The sequence below is a fragment of the Phocoena sinus genome, chromosome 18, assembly GCF_008692025.1.
Source record: "Phocoena sinus isolate mPhoSin1 chromosome 18, mPhoSin1.pri, whole genome shotgun sequence".
Lineage (NCBI taxonomy): Eukaryota > Metazoa > Chordata > Mammalia > Artiodactyla > Phocoenidae > Phocoena > Phocoena sinus.
Genome location: NC_045780.1, coordinates 673,012 through 697,184, shown reverse-complemented (window position 1 = coordinate 697,184; position 24,173 = coordinate 673,012). Strand labels below are relative to the sequence as shown.

Here is a 24,173-nt window from a genome sequence, read left to right as displayed (position 1 = left end):
CATAGGGGAAACAAAATCAGAACACTTACGAGATTTTAGCTCATCTAACACCAGAAGATCTTCATCAAGCTGCCTCGTTCTGACCCAGTGTTTCCAGGCGTTTACCCCGTACGTGTACTTGAAAGGGAAGCTGCACTCCGAGTTGTCAGAGCTGTCATCATGACACTGGTACCCTGACACTGCCTTCCTCTTGGCTCCCTGGTAGTAAAACACCACTGTCAAATCTTCTCTTTCTTAAGCCTATATTATTTCATGACTTTATGCAAGCCATCTCTCAACAAATGCACATTACAAAGAAATATATTTACATGATTAGAACTGACGGGAATTTCTGATCTGAGAACAGTTACCTATGACATTACTTGAAATCTCTCTCCAGGAATACTGTATTTCTGCATAAACTACTTTGCACAACAGAATCGTATTAACTACTGCTGTGAGTTGAGAGTCACTGATGAGAAAATACATACATAATAATTAAAATCTGAAATAGAAGGATTCCAAATATTAATGTAAGAGAGAAACTGAAGAACTTCTCAAAGACACCACCTCATAGGAGATGACTCCTCAACTCCTTCCCATTTTCTTTCTTTTTTTTTTTTTTTTCCCTCTTTTCTCGGTACGCGGGCCTCTCACTGTTGTGGCCTCTCCCGTTGCGGAGCACAGGCTCCGGACGTGCAGGCTCAGCGGCCATGGCTCACGGGCTTAGTTGCTCCACGGCATGTGGGATCTTCCCGGACCAGGGCACGAACCCGTGTCCCCTGCATCAGCAGGCGGACTCTCAACCACTGTGCCACCAGGGAAGCCCCTTCCCACTTTCTTGATGGTACTGTTTGCTGTACAAAAATTTTTAATTTGGATATAACTCAATTCATCTATTTTTTCCTTTTGTTCCCGTGCTTTTGGTGTCGCATCTAAGAAACAGTGTCTAACCCAAGTTAATGAAGATTTAGGCCTATGTTTTCTTCTAAGAGTTTTATAATTTCAGTTCTTACATTTAGGTTTTTGACTCATTTTGAGTTCATTTTTGTGTGTGGTGTCAAGTAAGAGTCCAATTTCATTCTACCACAAGTACTCACTCCTTTTTTCAATTTTCCCTTTCTCTTTCTTTTTTGGAGAAATTTGTGAAAGTCATCTTTTTTTTAAAAAAAACCTTGCTTTATGTTGGAAATCAGAAATACAGAAAGTTGTTAATAAAATGTTCAGAACAATGATATCCGTTTGTACATTTAGATTTGGGATCCCTGAATGAACTGTCCAGCACGTCTTCCTATGTGCTGGGATGCTTCAGCGAGACCAGATATAACAACTGTGTACCTCAACCTCATCAAAAATAACAATGGAAAAAACAGCTCCCTAGAAAACAGTCTCAGTTGTTGTCCAATAATTGAATTTACTTTTTTAGCAAATATGTAAACCTTTTATCAATGACAACCTTTTATCAAGATAAAAATAAAAAGTTGCAATATTCACTCTTCTTCTATGAAACTACAACTAAATAGGATATATTTTTATTACCTAGAAATGAAGTAATAAAAGCTTTACCTCGTAAGTCTTTTTTAATTCCAGAAAACAAAGTACCTTCCCACATTCTCAGGCACAACTGAAGCTCAAGTACCCTTGCCCTCTATTACAGAGACAGGATGTGAATGCAAGAATACTGTTACATTTCATACCTTTTTTTTAGATCGAGGTCTAGGCTGTTCCTCATATTCTTCTCCAAAAACAGGTGGTAATAAAAACTCATTTTCCATATCAAGCTCCTCAGCAGCTGACAATTGAATCAGAAGAACTTTCATTTCAAACGTAATAGCACAGACTTATGCTATATAAACTCAGCCAACGAAGGACCACCTGCTGAATGCGCACAAGCACCATGCACAGGGCAGCCTGTGCTGGGTGGAGAACAAGCCATTTTCTCTACCTAACCTGGTCTATAAGTTCTGATAACGCCTGTTCATACTCCTAAAAAACACATGTACAATGCGTATCAACATGGAATTTTGTGGAAGTGTGTGATAGAAAAATTACTAAAACCTGAAATTTAATTATAAGATCTAAATGGTCTCAGTACAAATCTGTTTCAATCTAGTTTCAATCTATTAAATCTTTTCCAATGTAAAAGGCTTTACATTCTATTCAATATGCTTATTGGCCATCGATAAAGAAAATAAACAATGAAAAACAGAACACATTTCTTTTACAGCAAAAGACCTGAAAATATTTGTTTCCCTTTGAAGGTTAACTTAATTTTCAAAACGATTTTAAGAAAAACACTATCAATATTTTATTTAAATAAAAAAACACCAACACTTCTATATGTGTAAAAGTTTCTATAATAAATTAGTTTTAAGAAAGTTTCTTTTTAAGGCTCTGGGAAATTCCTTTTAAGTTCTGTAAAAGTTTCTATAATATGTATCTGTAAAAGTTTCTATAATAAATTAGTTTTAAGAAAGTTTCCTTTTAAGGCTCTGGGAAATTCCTTTTAAGTTTCTACAATTCAACATATGCTTCAGTTTGGAAGTTAACTGCTGAGTTTTATCTGGGTAAAAAAGAAAAGACCAATAATAACAGTACAGGCAATGACATGAACATCAGATTGTTAATGATCATAACCACGATTATGACACCATAACTAAAGTGCAGAACCACACTTCCACTGAAAGAATAAAACAGAATTTCTATTACCTCTGGGGAAATCTATTTCAATGTCCAAATCTGGTTCATATGGTACATCAGGCATGTTGGACTGTGTCTCTGGGTCAGAGTTCTTCAAGAGATCTGAACCAATTATGTCCGTTTCAATAATTACACCTGTAATCAAGCCATAATATCATCAGAAATCAAAATAGAAAACTGCAACAATACCTACACATAATCTGGCAAAAGCCATTTAATTGTAAATGCAAGATAGGAATACTTATATTAACATGTACAAAACGAAAAAGCATGCAGCTACCTTGGAATGTAAGCTACTATAAACTCTGTATTAGATAATCACGAATACACAAAAAGTTTCAATCTTGTAAGTTTTGACTGCCCCTCTACAAAGTTAAAAAGCATGCTTTAATAGTAAAAAAACTCTGTAGAGTGTTTCTAAGAGCAATCTCTTGTCAAAAATAAACTTACCAGCATGGATAACTAATTTTCAACATTCTTTTTTAACTGTGGCCTAGGTTTTCACATCATTCAATATAGGCTTATTCACAACCGGCTTCTAACGTTTTGATTGGTTGCTTTAAATACATTTGTACTGCAACCCAGTGAAAAAAGACATTTTATTGAGTTCAGGGTAGTGGTGGGAAACAGAGACACATGCATACACAATGGAAAAAAAAGTTTCACAAAACAATACCCTTTCTAGGAGGGATTCATGCTGACATATTTTTTCCGTTTCTTTCTTTCTTGAAAAAACAAAAAACAAAAAACAAAAAACCCAGAAAACACTGGCTGCAACCCACTAAATTCATTTCCCACTCCCTAACCGAGTGCTTGCCCAGCACTGTCACTGCGCGACGCCCTGTGCTCTGGGTGAGGGAAGCAGGAAGCTCAGGGCGGCCCCGGAGGGCTGAGGCAGGAGAAGCATTCCCAGACACACGTCCTGCTACACCACTTGGCAAGCACTGCCCTAGCAGAAGTTAAGACAACGCTGGCTTAGATAATGCAACTTACTTTCTTAGGATAAATCAATAAAACAAAATTGGGGATAACCATCACAAAATAAGAGTTTGAGTTATAAAAGCCTACTGCAACTTAGTTTTTTGTGTCTGAGCTCGTCCACTGAAACAAGAATAACTTAGAGTCGATTTTACAAGTTAAATCCTGTTAGCAATTAAAACAGGGACCGTACAAGTTCCTGGGCTCGACGTCAGGGAGCACCTGCTAGATACAGTGCGGGCCTCATAACCCGAAATCCACTTGTGCTGCAGCGTGCCCACACCCGCTCAGGCTGAAGCACAGCGACAGCCCGGCATCGCTCTAACAGCAGCCCCCCAACCCCGATGTCGTCCCCCCCCCCCCCCGCCCCGCCCCAGCAGCGGGGGACTCACTGTGGATGTCGGCGCCCTCTGCCTTCCCCTCGTCCTCAGCCATGTCGGTCACTGTCAGCAGCTCTGTGCCCAGGGGATCTGAAGAAACTGTGCTTTTGAGCTCCTCGGCTGCCGCAGGGATCTTCTCACTGCTGTCCGAGGGGACGGGCAGAAACACGGGGACTGGCACCTAAGTAACCAAAGGACTTACTCTCAGGCTCACTTAACATTACAAGGTATTTTTCCAAATTAAAAATCACTCTGACACATGATCTACTTCATAATGCTGCACTGGTCAGAAGTTTTGGGAAGAACACATATGTTAAGTATCACAAAGAGAGCCCTGAATACAAGCAGCTACTTTTTGAAGTAACAAGTAATTTTTGAGGCATTTCTGTCACCAGGGGACTACAATACAGTAGGCCAGCCCTGACACAGTGTCCCCAGCACTGCAGGGGATGACATTTATATGAGCCTCCATTCCATGTATCAGTTGTAAACCTTATGGTTCACAAATCTTTCTTTCTAAAATGAACACAAATATGTTTACACAGTATGTGTAAAGCAGGTGCAGACATCGGCTGAACTTCACTCTCAAGGACGAGCACTTACCTGATTACACACACAGCAACCCCTGGCAAAGCCTCAACCAGACCCAAGTGAACTGCTGAAGAAAAGCCAAGCCTCCACCCTCTGTCCCACCAGTGTCACTGAAGCAGTCACCGCCAACCCACTGCTGCCCCGCCTGCACCTGAGAGATCTCAGGAGGAAGGGGAGCTGAAAGTCTGACTTACGGGCACAGGAACGGTCGTGGGCACGGGGATGCTCTGGCTGTACATGTGCAAGGGCACCGGCACGTACACGGGCACCGGGATGGGCACCGGGACATACTCTGTCCTCCACTCGCCATCTGGGGGCACAGAACGTGTTCAAGGAGCAACGTCAACCATGACCACCACTTAAACACAGCTGCTCAGTCAAAGTAATTTCGTAACAAAAAAAAATTTAAGTGCCTCAGTACCCATTTAAAAGAAGTTCCCAGTTTTCACAAAATTAGGTAAGTTAAAAACAACAGGGACTTCCCTGGCAGTCCGATGGTTAAGACTCCACGCTTCCAGTGCAGGGGGCACAGGTTCCATCCCTGGTCAGGGAACTAAGATCCCACATGCCGCGTGGCGTGGCCGAAAACAAACAAACAAACAAACAAAAAAACCAAAAACAACAAAACTGAATGCAGTAGCTGTCCTAAGTTATAGAGAGCACAAACAGAATTTAGACTTTTTTTTTTTTTTTGGCCACGTGGCACGTGGGGATCCGACCAGGGATGGAACCTGCACTCCCTGCAGTGGAAGAGCAGAGTCTTAACCACTGGACCGTCAGGGAAGTCCCTAGACTTTTTTTAAAATAGAAAAAAAACATCTTTTAAAGTATTATATGGTCCCAGACACTTTCACAACCCCACAAAAAGGTTTACTTAAACAATCAGAATACAGCTAACGTTTAAATTTGATGAAAATACATATCTGAGTGATTTCAACTCATTCTGACAAGGAAACAGAATAGTTATGGTTATAGACCACACTCAAAGAGATGGTTTTCTGAGAAGAGCACTGTAGCTTTAGTGGGTCTTGGCCCCCAAGGCAATTTTTGATACAGCATTTTATCACCGGTGACATAACTTGCAGGCCTTTGTTAGAGACTGCTCTTTATTAATGATCTTAAATGACATGCTGCATTCTGAAGGCATGTCTAAAACCAGGTAAGCAAAATCAACAGAAAGTGACAAAGTGACCCAACAAATCTATTCTGCAGCCCATTATTTGAGAAAAGCATGGATTTCACTCAGCGAGGGTCCGGATGCGAGTCACCTGTCTGACAGGACTTGCTCTGCATGTGGGGTTTGCAGTAAGTTGCCTTCGTCATGGTCAAAGGTTTGCACAGAACTGCCTTGTTCTTCATCTCCTTGTTGGGGGTTGGAGAAGGGGGTGGTGCTGAGCCCTACAGAGAAGCAGAGAGAAACATTTTTATTTCTGCCTCTAATTTTTATTACTTTATGCTGTTAATAATATCTGGTTTCTAGGTCCAGCGGGGGGAACACACAAGAGTGGAAGAATGTAATCAGTTTATGCCGTTTCTACTGTGCCTACCAAAGTGTTAATCTGGAAGGATCAACATGAATCTATCCCGACTACAGGAAAAGCAGTAGTAATCGTTCATGCTACAGATTTGCTTTTCGAAGGATACCACAGCGTACTTTTTAAAATAACATAAAAGACAAGTCTCACTCTTAAGTAAAAAAGCAAGGTCGTTAACCTGAATTTTGAAAATAATTAGACTCTTATTATGGCTTTCTGATACTCTCTCTCTACTGCATAAACTGCTTATACGTGGTGCTAAATTTGAAAAGAAAAATGATGAAAATTATTACCCAAAATGTTATCAAACTTTTAAGTTGTTTCCTCTGTCCCAACCACTGCAATTTTAGGAACGTCTCCTCTCGATACAGATGTTTCAGCCTGTTCACCACAGTACCGTTTACACCACAGAAACACACACACACGCTGTAAAGCAAGCTGCAGCTCTGTGCCTAAAGAGGCGACATGAAGGTGCTGTGCACACCACCGATCGCTACGGGGAAAGGGACACAATTCAGAGTTCCTGGTCTTCGGGTGCCAAGCGCACACTTCCTGCGGACACGGACCTCACTCCGAAAACGAACTCACTCCGCACGCGGCGTGCGGCGTACGGCGCCCCGCCCCGCCCCGCACACGCATGCGCAGTAGGCGGAGCCCGTGTCCGGGAAAGCGAGAGCGCCTCGCCGCCGACCCGGCGCTGCGCAGCGCGGGGGAACCTGGGACTCGTCAGAAACGAAGCCCGCGTGGTCTCCCGGCGCTTCGCCACGGCCCATCCCGGCCCCGCGGCAGGACCCCAGGACAGTATCTCAGCCGGGGTCAGCGCACAACTCTGGGGGTCTTGGGCCGTCTTCCAGCAGCCATTCTGCGGCTTTGCTCTGCCACCTTGTCCAGTCTCCCCGCTGGGCTTGGCCACCTTTTCTGCCACAACCACCTCCACTCATCTGTGTGCGATGCGCACCATGTTTTCAACGCTCCTCTTTTTATTTTCTGTAACACCTTCAAAGACGGACATTTTCCACACAGTCTCGTCAAACATCTTCCAACGCCACTCATTTCCCAAGCGGCCTCCTGATGCTGCGCCGGGCGGAGCCCGTCCCCGCATCCTCGCTGCAACTGGGCCCTGAAAGCCCAGTGCGCCCTGCTGGGGGTGGGGAAGGGGGAGGGGGAGGGAGAGGGGTACTCAGCGTCTGGGGGTGGTTTCTGAGTCCTCCACCGCAATAGCTAACATCCGGTAATCAAAACCCGAAGGCTCAAGGTTTTCATTCTGGAGGCTGAGTTCAACTTCTAGGATGATGCAGCTGCGAAACCAACCCCAGAATATTTCGGACACCACCCCTGCTTTTTCTGTCCCACCCCACATACGGGCACACGGGCTAGGTTCCCCTCTAAGTGCTCGTGGTCTGGGGCTCTACGCACCAGAGGGTTGCACTTGGTCACCCTTGGCCTTGGCCCAAGAGCAAGGACACAGAGTCTCAGAAGGATTCAAGTCAGGGCTTCGAGCCCACTTGCATTCGATAGGTTCGTTTTACCAATGACCTTGCAAACTAGCCAACCTGCATCTTCCTGCGTAACCCCCAGCAGCCCCCTCTGCAGAGCCCAGACCTGCAGAACCCACCGGGGCCTGCAAGACCCGCATTTTTCACATGTGAGTGGGCCAGCACCAGCACAAAGAGGCCACCCTTTCCCTGATCCTGGTGACCGGCTGTGAGCTGACAGTCTCACCACACTGCTAGTCACTGTGCTGTGTTGTAATCAGTCATAAGCTCACAAATCCACAAATTTAGTCAACATACCATCTTTCCCACAGCTTCCCCACGCACTAGAGTTTACCTTAGCCCTACAGACGCTGGATTTCTTATCACTCTTTATAGATGAACCATATCGTTCATCCACGAAACTGAACTCACATGGGTCCCCCAACACACAGCACTTTCTGGTGCTTAACCCAGCAGCAAAATCACCAACACAAAGCACAAAAATAGGAAACACTGGCACTCGTCAGACTGTGAAGAGGACACTTGCTTAAAGCATAAGCTGAGAGGAGATGGTCAAGCAGCCCCAGGGGCCCACACCCCTGGACACTCACGGTCTGCACGTGACCTCGACAGCTAGTGGGCACTGATTCAGGGGTGACAGACACATCTTAGAGAGCAGTCCAATTCACAAACGTGAAAGGGTACTAATAAAAAACGGTGCACAGTGGATCTCTCCTAAGTTTCAAGTCATGCTCATGGCCAAGGGGGCTGGTCCCGTGTGAGCTCATTCTACGCTCACCAGGATTTCCAACCCCGTGCCACGGAGGCTGGTCTGACGGCACCGCCGTGCAACATCAGGCAAGTCACTGGGTCTCCTGAGCCTCAAGTTCCTCAACTGTAGAGCGGGAGGAACAGTTAACACCAGCTACTGAGTGTCTACTACACACCAAACCTGGGGAGGTTGGGTCTGGACTGGGAAATACTCTAGAACCCCCTTATGAACCAGGGGTCAAAGTCACAGACATCCTAGGTTACTCATCCTTCTGCCGACAGGGCACCATGTCGACTAAGCTGTGCCACCTGGTAAAAACCGACACTTGATAACGCTTCTTACTTTTCTGTTGGTCAACAGGCAGGATCTATACCTACTGATGATAAATTCTGAAGGACCACAAATAATGAAAATTATAATGACGAAAGCCACCACACCTCTTGAGTATTTGCTATATGGCCAGGGACTATAAGCTATAGACAATGTCTATGTCTCCCTAAAATTCACACTCAGATCTAATCCCCAAGGGGATGTCATGTGAAGGTGTGACCCTTAGGTGGTGATTCGGTCATGAGAGCAGAGCCCTTGTGAATGGGATCAGTGCCACTCATAGAAGAGACCCCAAAAAACCCCTCCCCCACGTGAGGACATGCGACAAGACGGCCGTCTGGGAACCAGGAAGCAGGCCCTCAACAGACACCAGGTCTGCTGGAGCCATGATCTCAGACTTCAGCCTCCAGAACTCGAAGAAATACCTTCTGTTGTTTGTAAGCTGCCTCGCTTATGGCATCCTGTTATACAATATATAGTAGCTCAAACGGACTAGGACACTATGCAAAGCACCAAAGTCACACACCTGATGAAATGAATTCTTTAACCCTCTCAGCACCACAAGGGGTAGTAGGTGTTTTCTCACTCCCATTTTACAGATGAGGAAACTGAGGCTCAGAAGCTGTACAGCCCAGTGGAGGTGACAGAGAAGAGTTCTAAAGTCAGGGTTCAAGTGGCTTCCCCGATGCAGGCCCTATGTCTCCCAACACCACACACCCTGCCCCATGGGTCAGCGCTCTTGGTGACGACCCCGATGAGGTTCTGTCTTCATGCCCACATTACAGATAAGGGGAAAGTCACACAAAGAACCGTAAAGTGACTTGCCCCAAACTCTACAGCTGAGCTCTCATCCAAGGACAAGGTGGGAGGGGCTCTACGTGACAGGAGGTGATGGCTGCAAAGGCCCATCCTTCCATCGGTCCCATGAGGTGGCCTCAGTGTTGCTGCAGGAGAAGAGTACCTGCTTCTGTGCGGGCGGAAGGGTGTCTTGAAGCCTTGGTCAAAGCTTTGAAACAAGGTTGGGAGTTGCCTTACGGCTGCATGCAGACGCCAAACGGGGTGATCATCTTTACACTCCTCAGCGTGGATCAAGTGCCTGGTTAGAATCTGACAATTCAGCTGAATACTCCTGAATTATCTGACTTAAAAATATATTACCACAAGGGCAGAACAGATAGGGGAGGAAAGCAAAGAAAAAAGCACTCTTAACTTGTCTAGGATTCTAACTATTAACATCAAAACCAAAAGCTGGGAATTCCCTGGTAGTACAGTGGTTAGGACTCTGCACTTCCATTCCACTTGAGCCCTGCGTGGGCGAACTAAGACCCCGCCAAAAACAAACACTGAATGGAATAATATAAAAACACCAACCTTTCATCTACATCAGAGATCCTAAACTGTGGTTACATGTTAAAATCACCTAAAGAACTTTTCAAAACTACAGAAGTTCTGAGTTGGAGCCCAGGTATTCCAAAGGTTTTGAAAACTCCCCAGGTAATTCCAATCTGTAGCCAGAGCTGGTTAACTCCTTCTGCCCAGGAACACACGAGCAGAGGCTCACCCTGATGCTGGTAAATGGCTCCCACAGAAGCCCCTGGGATCAGGGTGGCTCCTGCAGGCGGGCACAAGAGGGCCAGCCCACTGTTCAGTGCAAGGCTCCTTTTATACAGAAACGGCCACTTTCAGCCCACAGGAGCCTTGAAATGCTAATGTAAAAGCAGAATCTGATGTATTACACTATGAGAAAGAAAAACACTACAGAAAAAAAAAAGAAAACAGAAAAAAACCCAGGAGAAAGCATATGGAAGAACTCCTCAAGTTTACAAACTCCCAGGGCCTGGCCCCTAGGACAGATCTCCAGACCTGTCTCAGGGGCATCTGCTAGCCCGGCCTGCCTCCCGCTTCCCAGGATCCCCCTCAGGTCCCTCCAAGTTCGGCCCCAGTGAACAGTTTGGCCAAACATGCACACCTCTGGACATTATTATTCCTCTGACTTTTCATCGTCTACTGGCAACCTTCTACTCAGCTGTTCAGAAGTCTTGTCACAGCTGCCAGGACCGCATACACTCAACCATTTCAAACGCACCATTGCTACTGCCCTTAAGATGCAGCTGGGATGAGCGCTTCAACGCAAGTATTTATATGTCTATCTCGCCCAATGGGGGTAAAGGCCACAATTAATTCACCTTTATATTCCTTAGCAGGTAGAAAAGGACCTGTTTTTATATCGGGTAACTTAGCACAATATGAATGCTTCAACTGTCTCAACAGAGGAAAGTAAAAAAATCTTTTATTATTACAATCAGATTAAAACGGACTAATTACTTTTCCTCCCCACATGATGAAAGTCAGTATTTAGCACTTTACTTATTAAGCAATACTTACTGTCATTTTGGTTCGGGACGTCTGACAACCTTGATCTAAAAACAAACAAATTTAAAATAAGACAAATATCACTTTCTTCAGGATTTTCTAAATCCATATCTCTCATTAATTTTTACTGATTTTTAAAATAGTTACTGAAGAAAATATATTTTAAGTTCTTTCAAATAAAGAATATGAGATCTGAGAGCTGAAATACAGAGATAAGTAGTGGAATTAACTCTCTCCCCGTTTTGTCCCCTCAGAAAGTATACACTGCTTTGGGAGCAATACTATGCTCTTAGATTTAACTCAATTATTAATTAAGTCTAAAGGGTTTTCTTTGTTTCTCCTACCTACCCCCAGCACATACAATTTGCTAAAAATAGTTTTCATTTAAAATTGCAAGTGACACATGATAGGCAGATCAACTTTTTTACAATTTTTTTTTTATAATTCTGTTTAGCTGCTCTCTACCCCCAAGTAGACTCTATTTTTTTCAACTAGCATTACATTTTTAAGAGAATAAAATAAAAAGCAGTACATCTACAGAAACACCACTGAAGGCACTTCCACCCAGGGAAACTACAGAAGTTGCTCTTAAACCATCTTTGAAATCAACTGCTTATTATCGTTACCTTGAATCCAGATCTCTGAAACTAAAAACTGCTTTACAGGTTTTTCAAGTTACTAACCTAAACGATCACATACCATAATGTAAGTTTTCAGGTCCTTTCTGGGTTGTCATGTTGGGCTCGTTCTGCTGACAGTAGAAACGCAACAAGCAGTGCTGGTCGCAGAAATGTTTCATCTCGCCTCGCCACTGCACCCTCTCCCTCAGGGTGCCTTGAGATTTACAGCAGTCACACCTTGCAGCCTTGACGACAAAAGGAAGGTGTCAGACATCTCCCACGACAAGGTTTAAAAAGTCAGACATGTATTTTACAAGATTTCTAGACATTTCAATGACTGTTGTCAAATGTGATAAAACAATGTCAGATAAAGAAAAAATAAAATTGTATCATAAACATACAGTAAAATCCACAAAAGTTTTAAAAGTAGCAATTTACCTAATTGTCAAAATCCCTTTCTATACTTACCAGAAGTCAAAGACCAGCATTACAAAGACAGGCTATAACCAAAAAATCTGAACAGTGGTAGTAGACCAAATTGGTACAATGTTTTTTTAAGATTTTTTTTTGATATGGACCATTCTTAAAGTATTTATTAAATTTGTTACAATACTGCTTCTGTTTTATGTTTTGGTTTTTTGGCCCAAGGTATGTAGGATCTCAGTTCCCTGACCAGGGATCGAACCCGCACCCCCTGGATTGGAAGGCAAAGTCTTAACCACTGGACCACCAGGGAAGTCACGGTACAATGCATTTTAATATTACAAAATAATTTTGAGAGCCATAATGATATACTGGTCGAAGTCTCCCACAATCATGCTACACTGAAAATCTCTGATTAATGAACAGATTTCCCAGGTTCAACTGAGCTCATAATGGACCCATTTATACAACTGTACAGACCAGAATAATTTTGAAACCAGCTCTTATGCTGAGAAAGTCATGGATGTTAATTTGAAATGTTTTGTTTCAGTAGTTTAATATAATAAATTTGAAGGGCTTTAATACTTTTTTTTTTTTAATTTATTTTTCGCTGCACTGGGTCTTTGTTGTTGCACAGGGGCTTTCTCTAGTTGCGTTGGCTTCTCTTGTTGCGGAGCACGGGCTCTAGGTGCGTGGGCTTCAGCAGCTGTGGCTCACAGGCTCTAGAGCGCAGGCTCCAGCAGTTGCGGCACATGGGCTTAGTTGCTCCGTGGCATGTGGGATCTTCCCGGACCAGGGCTCGAACCCGTGTCCCCTGCGCCCTGGCAGGCGGACTCTCAACCACTGCGCCACCAGGGAAGCCCCATAATTAAGTTTTTAATCTACTTACAGTAGAAATAAATTACTGCAATTTTAAAAATTGCCCTTTAATTTAGCCACCAACTTAGAAGTTTTGACAAAGCAGTAAATATTAAGTACTTGATAGGTGGTAACAGTCACAGCTGTAGCTTTCCCTCACTGCTCTAATCACCTAGACTTTTATACTGCGGGTTTGGAAACCACTCACTTTATTTTTTTTTATTATTATTATTTTTTTTTTGCGGTACGCGGGCCCCTCACTGCTGTGGCCTCTCCTGTTGTAGAGCACAGGCTCCAGACGCGCAGGCTCAGCGGCCATGGCTCATGGGCCCAGCCGCTCCGTGGCATGTGGGATCTTCCTGGACCGGGGCACGAACCTGTGTCCCGTGCATCAGCAGGCAGACTCTCAACCACTGCACCACCAGGGAAGCCCGAAACCACTCACTTTATGTCTCCACAGGAGTCCCATGAATCAACACTACAACAAATTCCTGGCTGGCACATGAACAAAGGGCTGTGTGGGTAAACAGGTCTTATGTAACAGACATACCCACCCAGGGTTAGAACACAGGCACTTTATTTCTCCAGGTCAGGGATTTCTCCTGCCAAATAAATGTTAAACCAATGAAGAAGATTTGCAGTATAAATTATGACTATTAAGTGATGCCAATATCGCATCTCTTGTCCAAAAACTTGTGAGCTTAAATGTTATACTGCTGGTAATATAACATGGTAATCTCAGTAACATTAGCACTCACTATCAACCAGGTCCTAGTTTACTCAATAGTAAAAAGAAGTCCCTATATAAAACTCTCACCAGCAAAGACTGTTCTTTAAAATAATCATTTAAGTGCTCCAGGTTTCCGGGATTTTTTTTCTTTTTATACTTTATACTCAAAGAAAAGCCAAAGCACCACGGGAGAAACTGAGTCTAAACAGTCGAGAACACAGCAAAAGTGAAGATGAGAACCTGAAAACAAAGGCCAGGCTGCCCTCTCCATTCCACAAGCCTCACAACAGGGCGGGGAAACTCAAGTCCCAATACAGTAAGTGACTTCTTAGGGCCAAATACCAAAGTGCAGAGGTAGGATTCAAAGCAGACAGTCCAAGTCAAAACCAAGGCTTTATTTAGTGCACCAAGTTCCAAAGACAATGGAAAAACAAATGAGTTAATATGAATAACTAGAAATAAAAATCCTAACATGTAAAATGCTGCAAGAAAGTTCTCAGTGTAACATGTAAAACCCAAATCAATTTGTATACAATTTGTATTTGTATAAAAAGTACTGTGCTGACTCTCTGTATATGGTAATATTTCCACTTACACAATAATTTAATAGGCCTAGAGCCTACAACCAAGCACATTCCACCCAAAGAATCTGAACAATAAAATCGCTTCATTATTTTATAATTATAGACATTTGGAATTCTGTCCTAACAACACTTTAAGCTCCTTTCTTCCAGGAAGTTCAAAACAAATTTAGATGATTTCAATTAAAAAAAAAAAAGGAGCAAGATTAGTGCTAATTTGCAAATGGCAACAAAATATGTATGTATTTTTTTCAGGAAAAAGGATAATAATAGAACTCAATACTAATTCAAGCTTAATACCATAATCAAAATTTTAGAGGTTGTGAACCTCTTATTTTTTGGCTTGTTTTTTCCTTTTGCAGCCACTCATACAAATTCCTGGTAAAATGTCTGGAACCATGCTAAATGGAAAATCTCATTAATGCCCATCATTTGTTACCAACACCAACACCACTACCTCCTACTCATGAGACGGGACTCTTAGGAAAGCTTAACATTCCTACAGCGTAAGAACACGTTTCTGGTTTAACAAACACTTCGTGGTTTTCCTGTCACTGTGAAAAATCAAGGGTTGTGTATTATTTTGAGGAGGGAAAAAAAAAAGTTACTGATTCAAACAATCTAAATAATAGGCAGGTACTAACAAAACTCAATTCAAAAACCTTAATCCAACTGCTCAGCTAATCCAGGAGCCTCCTCTGCAGTAACTGAGGAAAGGTCATTGGACCTACACTGACACAGCCCCTTACCTGTCTTGGACAGTCTGGGTTGATGTATACACATCCTTGTAACCTTCCACCTTCTTGTTGCCCACTTCCCCAATCAGACCTAATTTTGCAAGGGGGAACCACGAACAAAATGAAACAGGGGATTTTAATAGTCATTTATTTAAAAAAAGAATGCAGTAATAAAAGATTGGGCACTGGATACTATGCAAAGCATTCAAGTGATAAGAATTCTTCTGTTACCCAAAGGTACATTTAAAGCGAGAATATTAGGTAATTCCTTTAGAAACTTCATGTCAAAAACAATGAATGATTTTCTAAAATCAATATTTCTGGCAGTTTATAGACAAAAAAGAAAAACATAGAAGCCCCAAAACATTTTCCATTCAGGTATCCTTTTATGAATAAGGCTTATTAAAATGTAAGTATTAATTTGATTACAGCCCAGTCATGCTGTTCGACTGTTGGGGCATTTGCACTGAAGAATTTAACACTGTCACCCTTCACTACTGGTTTTTAAGGCAAATCGAAGCCTATATTAGGGCTTCTCTGGTGGTGCAGTGGTTAAGAGTCTGCCTGCCAATGCAGGGGACACGGGTTCGAGCCCTGGTCCGGGAAGATCCCACATGCCACGGAGCAGCTAAGCCTGTGTACCCCAACTGCTGAGCCTGCGCTCTAGAGCCCGTGAGCCACAACTACTGAGCCCACGTGCCAAAACTACTGAAGCCCGCGCGCCTAGAGTCCATGCTCCGCAACAAGAGAAGCCACTGCAATGAGAAGCCCGCACGCACTGCAACGAAGAGTAGCCCCTGCTCGCCACACCTAGAGAAAGCCTGCGCGCAGCAATGAAGACCCAACGCAGCCAAAAATAAATAAATTTTTTTTTAAAAAGCCTGTATTAAAAAACTGTAATTTGAAGAAAGTTTAAGAAAAGCTTATTAGTTCTATTAAGAAGTACTATGAAAGTATTCTTGGGAAACAGTGGGACTTCTGAATTATCTTCACCGTATGTCAAACACCTAGCTTTTATTGTATTACAATACTAAATCCTTTTTCTCCAAAAAATTTAAACTTATAGAAATGAAAAGAACTATCCTCCCACCTGGTTTCACATTATGCCTGGAAACATTAACTTTGAGGAAAAGTAAAACCTACTTCCTTCGAAAGAGTTATCTGGGAGAAGAAAAAAACATTAATTTTATTCTCAGCGTTTTTTGGTTGCATGATTTCAATGGCTTTTGTATTCTAATTTTGAAGAGACAGTATTTAACTAACCTCTATTTTAAATCCAAAAGCAAACCATTTTACAGGCCGGAAAACACAGATTATTCAAAATGTCTTGTCAAGTTAAACAAACATAGGTGTAAATATTTTTAATTTTAAAAATATAATATCAAATACTTAAATTTAAACAAACAAAAATGTAAAGCTCTTGAGACTCTAGGTAAATACGGCGTGTGCTCCTCTGTGGCGGCATCAGCTGGGCTGGCTGCTCTCGTTGTAAACATTCCTTGATGAGGCACTTTTTATAGACTATGGGTCACATTTTCTAATGAACTAAAATCTAAAATTCTGAGTTCTTAAATTTAAAAAGTGGAAGGGGAAAGAAGGTCAGGAAAAAAATCATAATTTGGTTGGGACTCAATTTAACACATTTTCAAGATGACCATGTAATGGTAGCAGTGGATAAGGGGACTCATGAGAAATGTCAGAAAAGACGCTGCTCAAGCAGAAAGCACAGAACACAGGGATTCTCTGACTCAGCACTGGCTGCCTCCACACAGGGCCCAATTCATTAGGAGGGGCAACTGTTTCCTCATTTTGAAGGTTGTAATCCTATTGATTACATTAAAAATCATCGTTGTTGCTTGCTTTTACCAATTCCTATCATGTGTCTTTACTCCTCCGATTAGCACAGTTTGTAATAATGCTGTTGTATACATTACACAAAGATCTGTGGGGTTTAAAATAAGACAAGGAATAATAAAAATGTTTAACGTATAGAATACTGACATTAAACATAAACAGATAATTGTCACTACTTATTTAACGAACTTTCTGAAATGCACTGCCTCATTGAAATTTCATCATTGAACTTATAAAAACATTAGCTACAGTTACCCTTTAAATAGGAAACTGGAACAAATGGCAACATTAGAATAATTTGGTCTTTTGCCAAAGAACACTTCTTTGCTTCCCAAAAAAGAAAAAAGAGGAAACCAAAAGATTTCTCTCTTTTAATTATAAGTAATATAAAAGAGAACAGGAAGAATCAAAGAAAGAAGCCAAACAGAGAAATACAGTCCACATGCTGTGAACAAAAAACAATATCCTCCAAGAAAGACTATTTGAAAGAACTGAAGTTTTGAGTTCACAATTATACGACTGGACAGAAATCTGTATGATGAACTAATGACACGGGTTCCTCAGTATCACACGGTAACAACCTCTGTCTCAAACAGCAAAGCAAATGGTGAAAAGGGTGACAGACAGTAAGAACAAAGTGGAGTTTCCACATCTGTGTCCAATAAATACCTGCATCCAAAACCAGTTTCTAAGAATAAAACCTCCTCAACAGTGGAGGAAAAGGTATATTTGTGTGCTAAACTGAAACTGAGCGCTTAGAGCCATCAAAGTAACATTTCCTGAGTGACTTCTCATCTGTCTGTAACAAGGTGCTGCTTCAGACGGAAAGGGACGCAGCCTCCAGTGTGTTAGTATTTGTGCTGTGTGTTTCTAAAATGTGAACCTTAATTCAAGGGCTTAAAGTAGTCAGAAATAACAGTAAAATAGTGAAGTAACTTTAAAAGTGCAGCAAAATCTTAGCCTATAACAACTTGGAAAGTATCTTGCTCCTCTCTTTATTTAAAAAGATGTTTGGGGACTTCCCTGGTGGTGCAGTAGTTGGGAATCTGCCTGCCAATGCAGGAGACATGGGTTTGAGCCCTGGTCCGGGAAGATCCCACATGCCATGGAGCAACTAAGCCCGTGCACCACAGCTACTGAGCCCACGTGCCACAACTACTGAAGCCCGCACGCCTAGAGCCCGTGCTCCGCAACAAGAGAAGCCACCGCAATGAGAAGCCTGTGCACCGTGACGAAGAGTAGCCCCCGCTCGCTGCAAATAGAGAAAGCCCGCGTACAGCAACAATGACCCAACGTAGCCAAATAGATAGATAAATAAATAATAAATGTGTAAAAGAAAAAAAAAGATTGAACCCTGTTATAAACTATGGACTTAGGGGAAAAAAATAAACAAAAACACATCCTAAGTATCTAAAACAATTACCTGCCAATGTTCATAATTGATAAAGTACTCATCAAAAACACTTCTATTTAGTGAGATAAATTTTAGATAAATAATCCATTTTGTTAAACTACACTGCTGAAAATACAGATACATTCCAGTTTGGGGGCCCACGGGGCCGGCGGTACTTGCCTTGTAGTACCAGTCCTGGAACCGCCGGCAGCAGTCCTCGCTGCAGAAGTCCCTCACCACGCCGTCCAGCTCCTTTGTCGCACCCTTCTTACACAGCTGAGAGCAGTAGTTGCAAGTCACACACCTCAATCCTAAACGCCTTGCAAAATCCTGTTTGTACAACAGTTTGCAGCCTGAGAAATATAAGGTTTCATTATTAAAACAAAAACTCATTTTTGAGGTAAGAAAGAGTTTACAGGTCAAACAGAGTACCACTGGCTTCAGAAAGTGTTTATAAATTCACATACACAGTCCTCTTTCTATTCTGATCAAAACTGTGAAATCTACTGTGATCAACATCAGCCTGTGAAAACTAAAACAGAACATGGAATATTACATTAGATATGGTGTGGGTTCAAATAATTCATTTTCTAAGACTTTCAAGTCTAGTAACACTTCAAAACTGTTGTACCTGCTCTGTGTAAATATAATCCAATATAATCCTGCTTAAGTATCACAAACACACCGCAAATGGGCATTTTAGAGAAATGAAAAGTGGAGACTGTTGAGAGGCAATGAGCAAACTTAAAGATACATTCAGCTAAGCAGGCATTTTAGCTCAATTCTCTAGCCTTACCCATCTCTGTCACCCTAAAGGACCTTCAGGGAAGTAAAACTGGTTTAATGACTTGTCCAAAAACAGCATGTTGTTATTCTATTCTTTAAGCAAAACACTTCCTTTCCCAACTATATAAATGCATTATTTTAACGGTCCTTACATTTAAATCTTATTTATTCCCTATGACATCTCTATAAAGGATTAAATAACCTTCATACGTCTACTCATGCTGTGCACTTAAGAATGACCTTCCACTCTGGTGTTGCTTCCACTTTTGTATCTACCAAAATACTACCCATCCTTTTTTTTTTTTTTTTTGCAGTGTGCGGGCCTCTCACTGTTGTGGCCTCTCCGGTTGCGGAGCACAGGCTCCGGACGCGCAGGCTCAGCGGCCATGGCTCACGGGCCCAGCCGCTCCGCGGCATGTGGGATCCTCCCCGACCGGGGCACGAACCCACGTCCCCTGCGTCGGCAGGCGGACTCTCAACCACTGCGCCACCAGGGAAGCCCCTACCCATCCTTTAATAGGGACTGCAACTGTTTCCTATGTAATTTACTTGGCAATTACTTATGAACTGTCCTTATGGCTTCTTTTCTGTTACTTTGAACTATATCTTAAAACATGTTTAATATTTTACCTTTATTAGCTTTATCTTTCTAACTAGGTTTTGATGGTAGTACCAGGTATTACATGTTTTGTTATTTCTGACAGGTTCCAGCAGAGAATTAGGTGCAGTTAGAGAAAGCACAAAATATATTATTAAACAGGAAAAAAATAGACGTCCTTTTTAACCTTTTATTGCCCAGAAAGTCCTTCCAATTGAAAATGATGTTCTTTAATGTCAATTATCTTTTTGTTGCAACTTGTCTTTCACTTTAGTAAGATCCACATAATCCAAATGCTATGTGCGCTAGCCCTCAGCACTAAGGCACTCTGCTTTGTGAATCACTGCACAAAAATTCAGGTAAAAGAGCTAAATTAAATTCAGAATCAATGTCTTTAATGCAACATTATGTCACTTTTCATTATAGCTGCAATCTTAACAGTAAACGTGGTTACTTTTCATCTGGGGGACTGAGCCTACATGAATAGGAATGCCTGCTGTGATACAGCAGTACCCTCTTGCAGACATGACCTCAAGTGTGAAATGCTTAATGTATAAACGGAGGCACTTGTTGAATGGACTAATAATCTTTTGATATTGCTGCCATTCCCTACTGCTTTTAGGATTTTCCAACCTTTTTATTGCCTCTAACTAGTGGTAGAAATCGATAGAAAAAGTGGATCCAGGATGAAGGGGAAAAAAAAAAAACAAAACTGGAAAATAACTGAAGAGGACAGCAGGTAGGAAAGCTGGGAGTCCAGTGCCTGGGGCCAAAGAAAGAACAGACAGTGAGAGCCACAGAGCAGAATAGGACATTTGGGGAAAAGTAAAAATAGAAAAAGCCCAAAACCCTTAGCTACAATCCTGGCTCCTATCTCTGGAGAATCAGAATGAAAAACAAACTTCATTTTTCTAATCTGCCGCCTGGCACCAAAGCAGCAAAAAGTATAAATGAGAGGAAAGAGAATTCCTGAATGTACTATTACAAAAGCCAGTGTCTCCCTGGCATCCCAAATTGAAAACCTAAAAGTCTTTTCTGCCTGTAGTAATGCCTCGTGTGATGTTCCTTCTGGTATACTGAATACCTTTGTAGACTAGGCAGTAAACGGGCAGGGAATGAAGCCAATGGAAAATAATTCTAATCCACTTGGAAAATCAACTTTCAGATCACAATCTGTCTGTTTAGAAATAACGTGGTATGATAATGCTTTTAGTTTATTCTCAAAGCTTCCTTGTAATGGAAAAACATGTTACCAAATTCTTAGAGATAAAACACCCTGGGGCCCAGAGGTCTATAAATACATGTAACAGTAGAAAAGCTAACTCAATTTTTCTCTCAGCTATACTAAAATTGTACCACTACTCTGAACATATGTAGTTACATATTTTGAAAATATTTTGGCAAAAAATTAACATTAAATATTAAAGAAAGTTATGAACAACACTGTATATGCACTTGCCTTCACTACAGAAAGGTCTCTTAACTCCAGAGAAATTCACTGTTTCGTGAAGAGTCTTCTCCTCTTGGCAGTATTCACAATACGTAACTATGCAGTGCAGCTTCTTATAGTCATCTGAACAAGTCCTGCTGCAGAACTGATGCACTTTGTTCTACACGCACAACGGGAACCTTGTAAGTATACGACATCCACCTCAAGAACAAGTGTAAGAAATACACAAGCCACTTTTACAGAAACAAAGTCAAATCATTTACCTACTTAATGTTATAATCCCTAGTGATACATTTCCTATAGGCCACAGACACCCAGTTTAACTAATTCACTGCTGCATTTAGACATAACTCCACAAAATTCAATACCATTAACTACCTTAAAGTTACTCAGTGAAAGAATAGAAGTATAAGTATCACTAAGACAAGATGGCAGTCTGGTGTTGCTAACAGAACTGGAGAAATGGGAAGAAAACAATGGAAGATACAACATGGATAAGCTACAAAAAGATAAGAACTATGACAATCATACCATTTTCACTCAAAAAGAAATATTCTTAAAAAAAAAGAGAAATATTCTTTGTTGAGTACAGTCAAGCAGACTGGATCACATTCCTACCACAGCTTAACAGTGACAGACCTACTATGGGTAAAGTATTCGACTGGGGGTCATCACACGGTGTGCGGCCAAGTGTGAGACTGAGTTGGTTCCCTTGAATACAGCAAGGTTAGTAATTATTTAGTTTTTTCTCCTGGCCCCAAATCCACAAGAGCCAGAGCTACTTCTCAAATATCCAGCCGACCAGGAAAGGGCGGCAGCTTTTCTTTTCCCATTTCTCCAGTTCTGTTAGCAACACCAGACTGCCATCTTGTCTTAGCGATACTTATACTTTTATTCTTTCACTGAGTAATTTTAGGGTAGTTAATGGTATTGAATTTTGTGGAGCTATGTCTAAATGCAGCAGTGAATTAGTTAAACTGGATGTCTGTGGCCTATAGGAAATGTATCGCTAAGGATTGTAACATTAAATAGGTAAATGATTTAACTTTGTTTCTGTTTTTTCAGGGCCTTCAACATCCTTCCTGCTGTGATTTAAAGACGGTAACAGTCACTAAAACTCATCACTGGGTGCTGACAACAGTCTCAAAGAAATACTGGTTTAAATGCTCTTGAGACAGCACCAAACACAATTACAAAACTAAAAAATTTTCTAGGGACTAAATAATAAAATTTCAGATTGCCGAAGTACTTTAGAAATCATGTAGTCCAGTTCTGGGGATCACCTTCTGCCTAAGACTCAGACACTGAGGGATTTGCCAAGAGCCACTATTAAGTTTGGCTCAAGGGCAGCTGTTGTTAGCACTACATCTTGTACACCATTTATTACATACTCCATGCCCTTGAAAACATGGAAAGAAAGAATAGCCGAAGGTGAACACTGCTCAAGCAGCAGCATCCAGCCAGGGCCACCCTGCCCCATCCTCCTCCCACCCCCATCCATCCATCCATTCATTACTGCCCCCTTACTGAACCAAACATTAATAATGCTCAGAGTTTCTGCTATGGCAAAAAGACGTGGCAAAGTAAATTAATAAACTGGTGAAGGAAAGAGTGATGAGAAAGGGAGAATAAAATTTATATTAGGATTCCTTTATTAAAACACAATTATAAAACTGTAAATGACAACATGGTAAACATAAGGCAATGTAAGATACTACAGTTAACAGACAATACTTATAAAGGTTCGGGGTGGGGAAGGAGATGGGAACAACACTGCACAAACAAAAGACACCCCAGGTATGTGGCTAAAATGACGTTCTGTGCACTACTATGAACATAATATATTGTGGATATGACTTCAATAATTTTCTGTTTGACCTAAAAAAACCCAGATCCTTTCTTGGTGCTACTCCCACATAAAAAAAGCAAATAATCCAATCATCACAAAATCGGAAAAACTAATCCTTATCCACTAAGAAATAGGTTCTCAAATGGAAATGTCATAGTTACTATACCAGACTTTCATTTTAGCACTAGATAACATACATTAACAAAATAGGACTTGCCTCCCATTCCAGGATTTCTGGCTTTGAACAAAAGGAATTTTTGCAATAGTTGCACTTCAACTGAATATCACTTGGAGCTACAAACTGGCCGTTGGGAGATGACTGCATGCTGAGAGCCTAAAACAAAGCACAGAACACACCGAGTCTGAGGTGGATTTTAGGTTTTTTTTGTGACCACCATCAAATATCAACGACGTCCAGGAAAATAGTACCTATCTTTCTTAAATACTTATTTCCTCAACGTATAAAATTACATTTCTGAATTTTGTCTTTAAAAATACTAGTATGCTAAGTTCATTTTCTACCACATGATTACTACTAATTATTTAAAATAATACGGAAAAGGAAAAAAAATCATAAAGTTCAATTATGATTTCTTCTTTAAGAAAATACAAGCAAATAGTGAGGTCAGTTCACCAAGTTCTGAACTAGTAAATAAACACAAAAGAACCTAGCTCCTAGTTCTGCCTCTAGTAGCTAATTTACTAATGATTTGTTGCATTATTGCCATCATTTTCATTCCAAGTCCATCAGTGAAAATAGCCTTTTAATACTTTTTATACTTGTTTTTAAACAAAGTTGGGGGGTAAGCTTTACAGACTGGCATTGATGCCAGAAATTTATTTTAGTTTTATTACATTTTTAAGAGTTAGAACGATTTACAGAGTAGAAAAAGATATAAGCATACGTGGGCTTTAAGAGTTTTGTTCTGGGACTTCCCTGGTGATCCAGTGATCAGGACTCGCACTTTCACTGCTGATGGCCTGGGTTCAGTCCCTGGTCGGGGAGCCAGGCAGCGTGCCCGGCGGGGGGGGGGGGTGGGGGGTGGGGTGGGGGCACGCGCGGGGAATTTGTTCTAACCTGAGTGATGAGTATGCTGATATTTAATTATCACTCTTTAATCCATATTACATACAGTCTGTTGAATGTATGAAATAGTACAAAATTTTTCAAGGCAGCAATG

The 24,173-nt window shown here is 41.5% G+C and overlaps 1 protein-coding gene across 7 annotated transcripts in view; it reads right to left on the bottom strand.

Annotated features, from left to right (window-relative positions):
* Positions 1-24,173, bottom strand: part of ZMYM2 (zinc finger MYM-type containing 2) — an 89,994-nt gene that overhangs the window by 9,935 nt on the left and 55,886 nt on the right. For all 7 annotated transcript variants that reach the window (XM_032610849.1, XM_032610847.1, XM_032610848.1 and 4 more), the window contains 11 exons: positions 23,210-23,326; positions 21,153-21,303; positions 18,490-18,662; positions 11,813-11,978; positions 11,126-11,160; positions 5,897-6,026; positions 4,823-4,938; positions 4,050-4,218; positions 2,689-2,814; positions 1,677-1,771; positions 30-198 (listed from right to left, as the gene is read on the bottom strand). In XM_032610849.1, the coding sequence (XP_032466740.1) occupies positions 30-198; positions 1,677-1,771; positions 2,689-2,814; positions 4,050-4,218; positions 4,823-4,938; positions 5,897-6,026; positions 11,126-11,160; positions 11,813-11,978; positions 18,490-18,662; positions 21,153-21,303; positions 23,210-23,326 (1,447 nt within the window). The remainder of the gene's footprint in view (positions 1-29; positions 199-1,676; positions 1,772-2,688; positions 2,815-4,049; positions 4,219-4,822; positions 4,939-5,896; positions 6,027-11,125; positions 11,161-11,812; positions 11,979-18,489; positions 18,663-21,152; positions 21,304-23,209; positions 23,327-24,173) is intronic.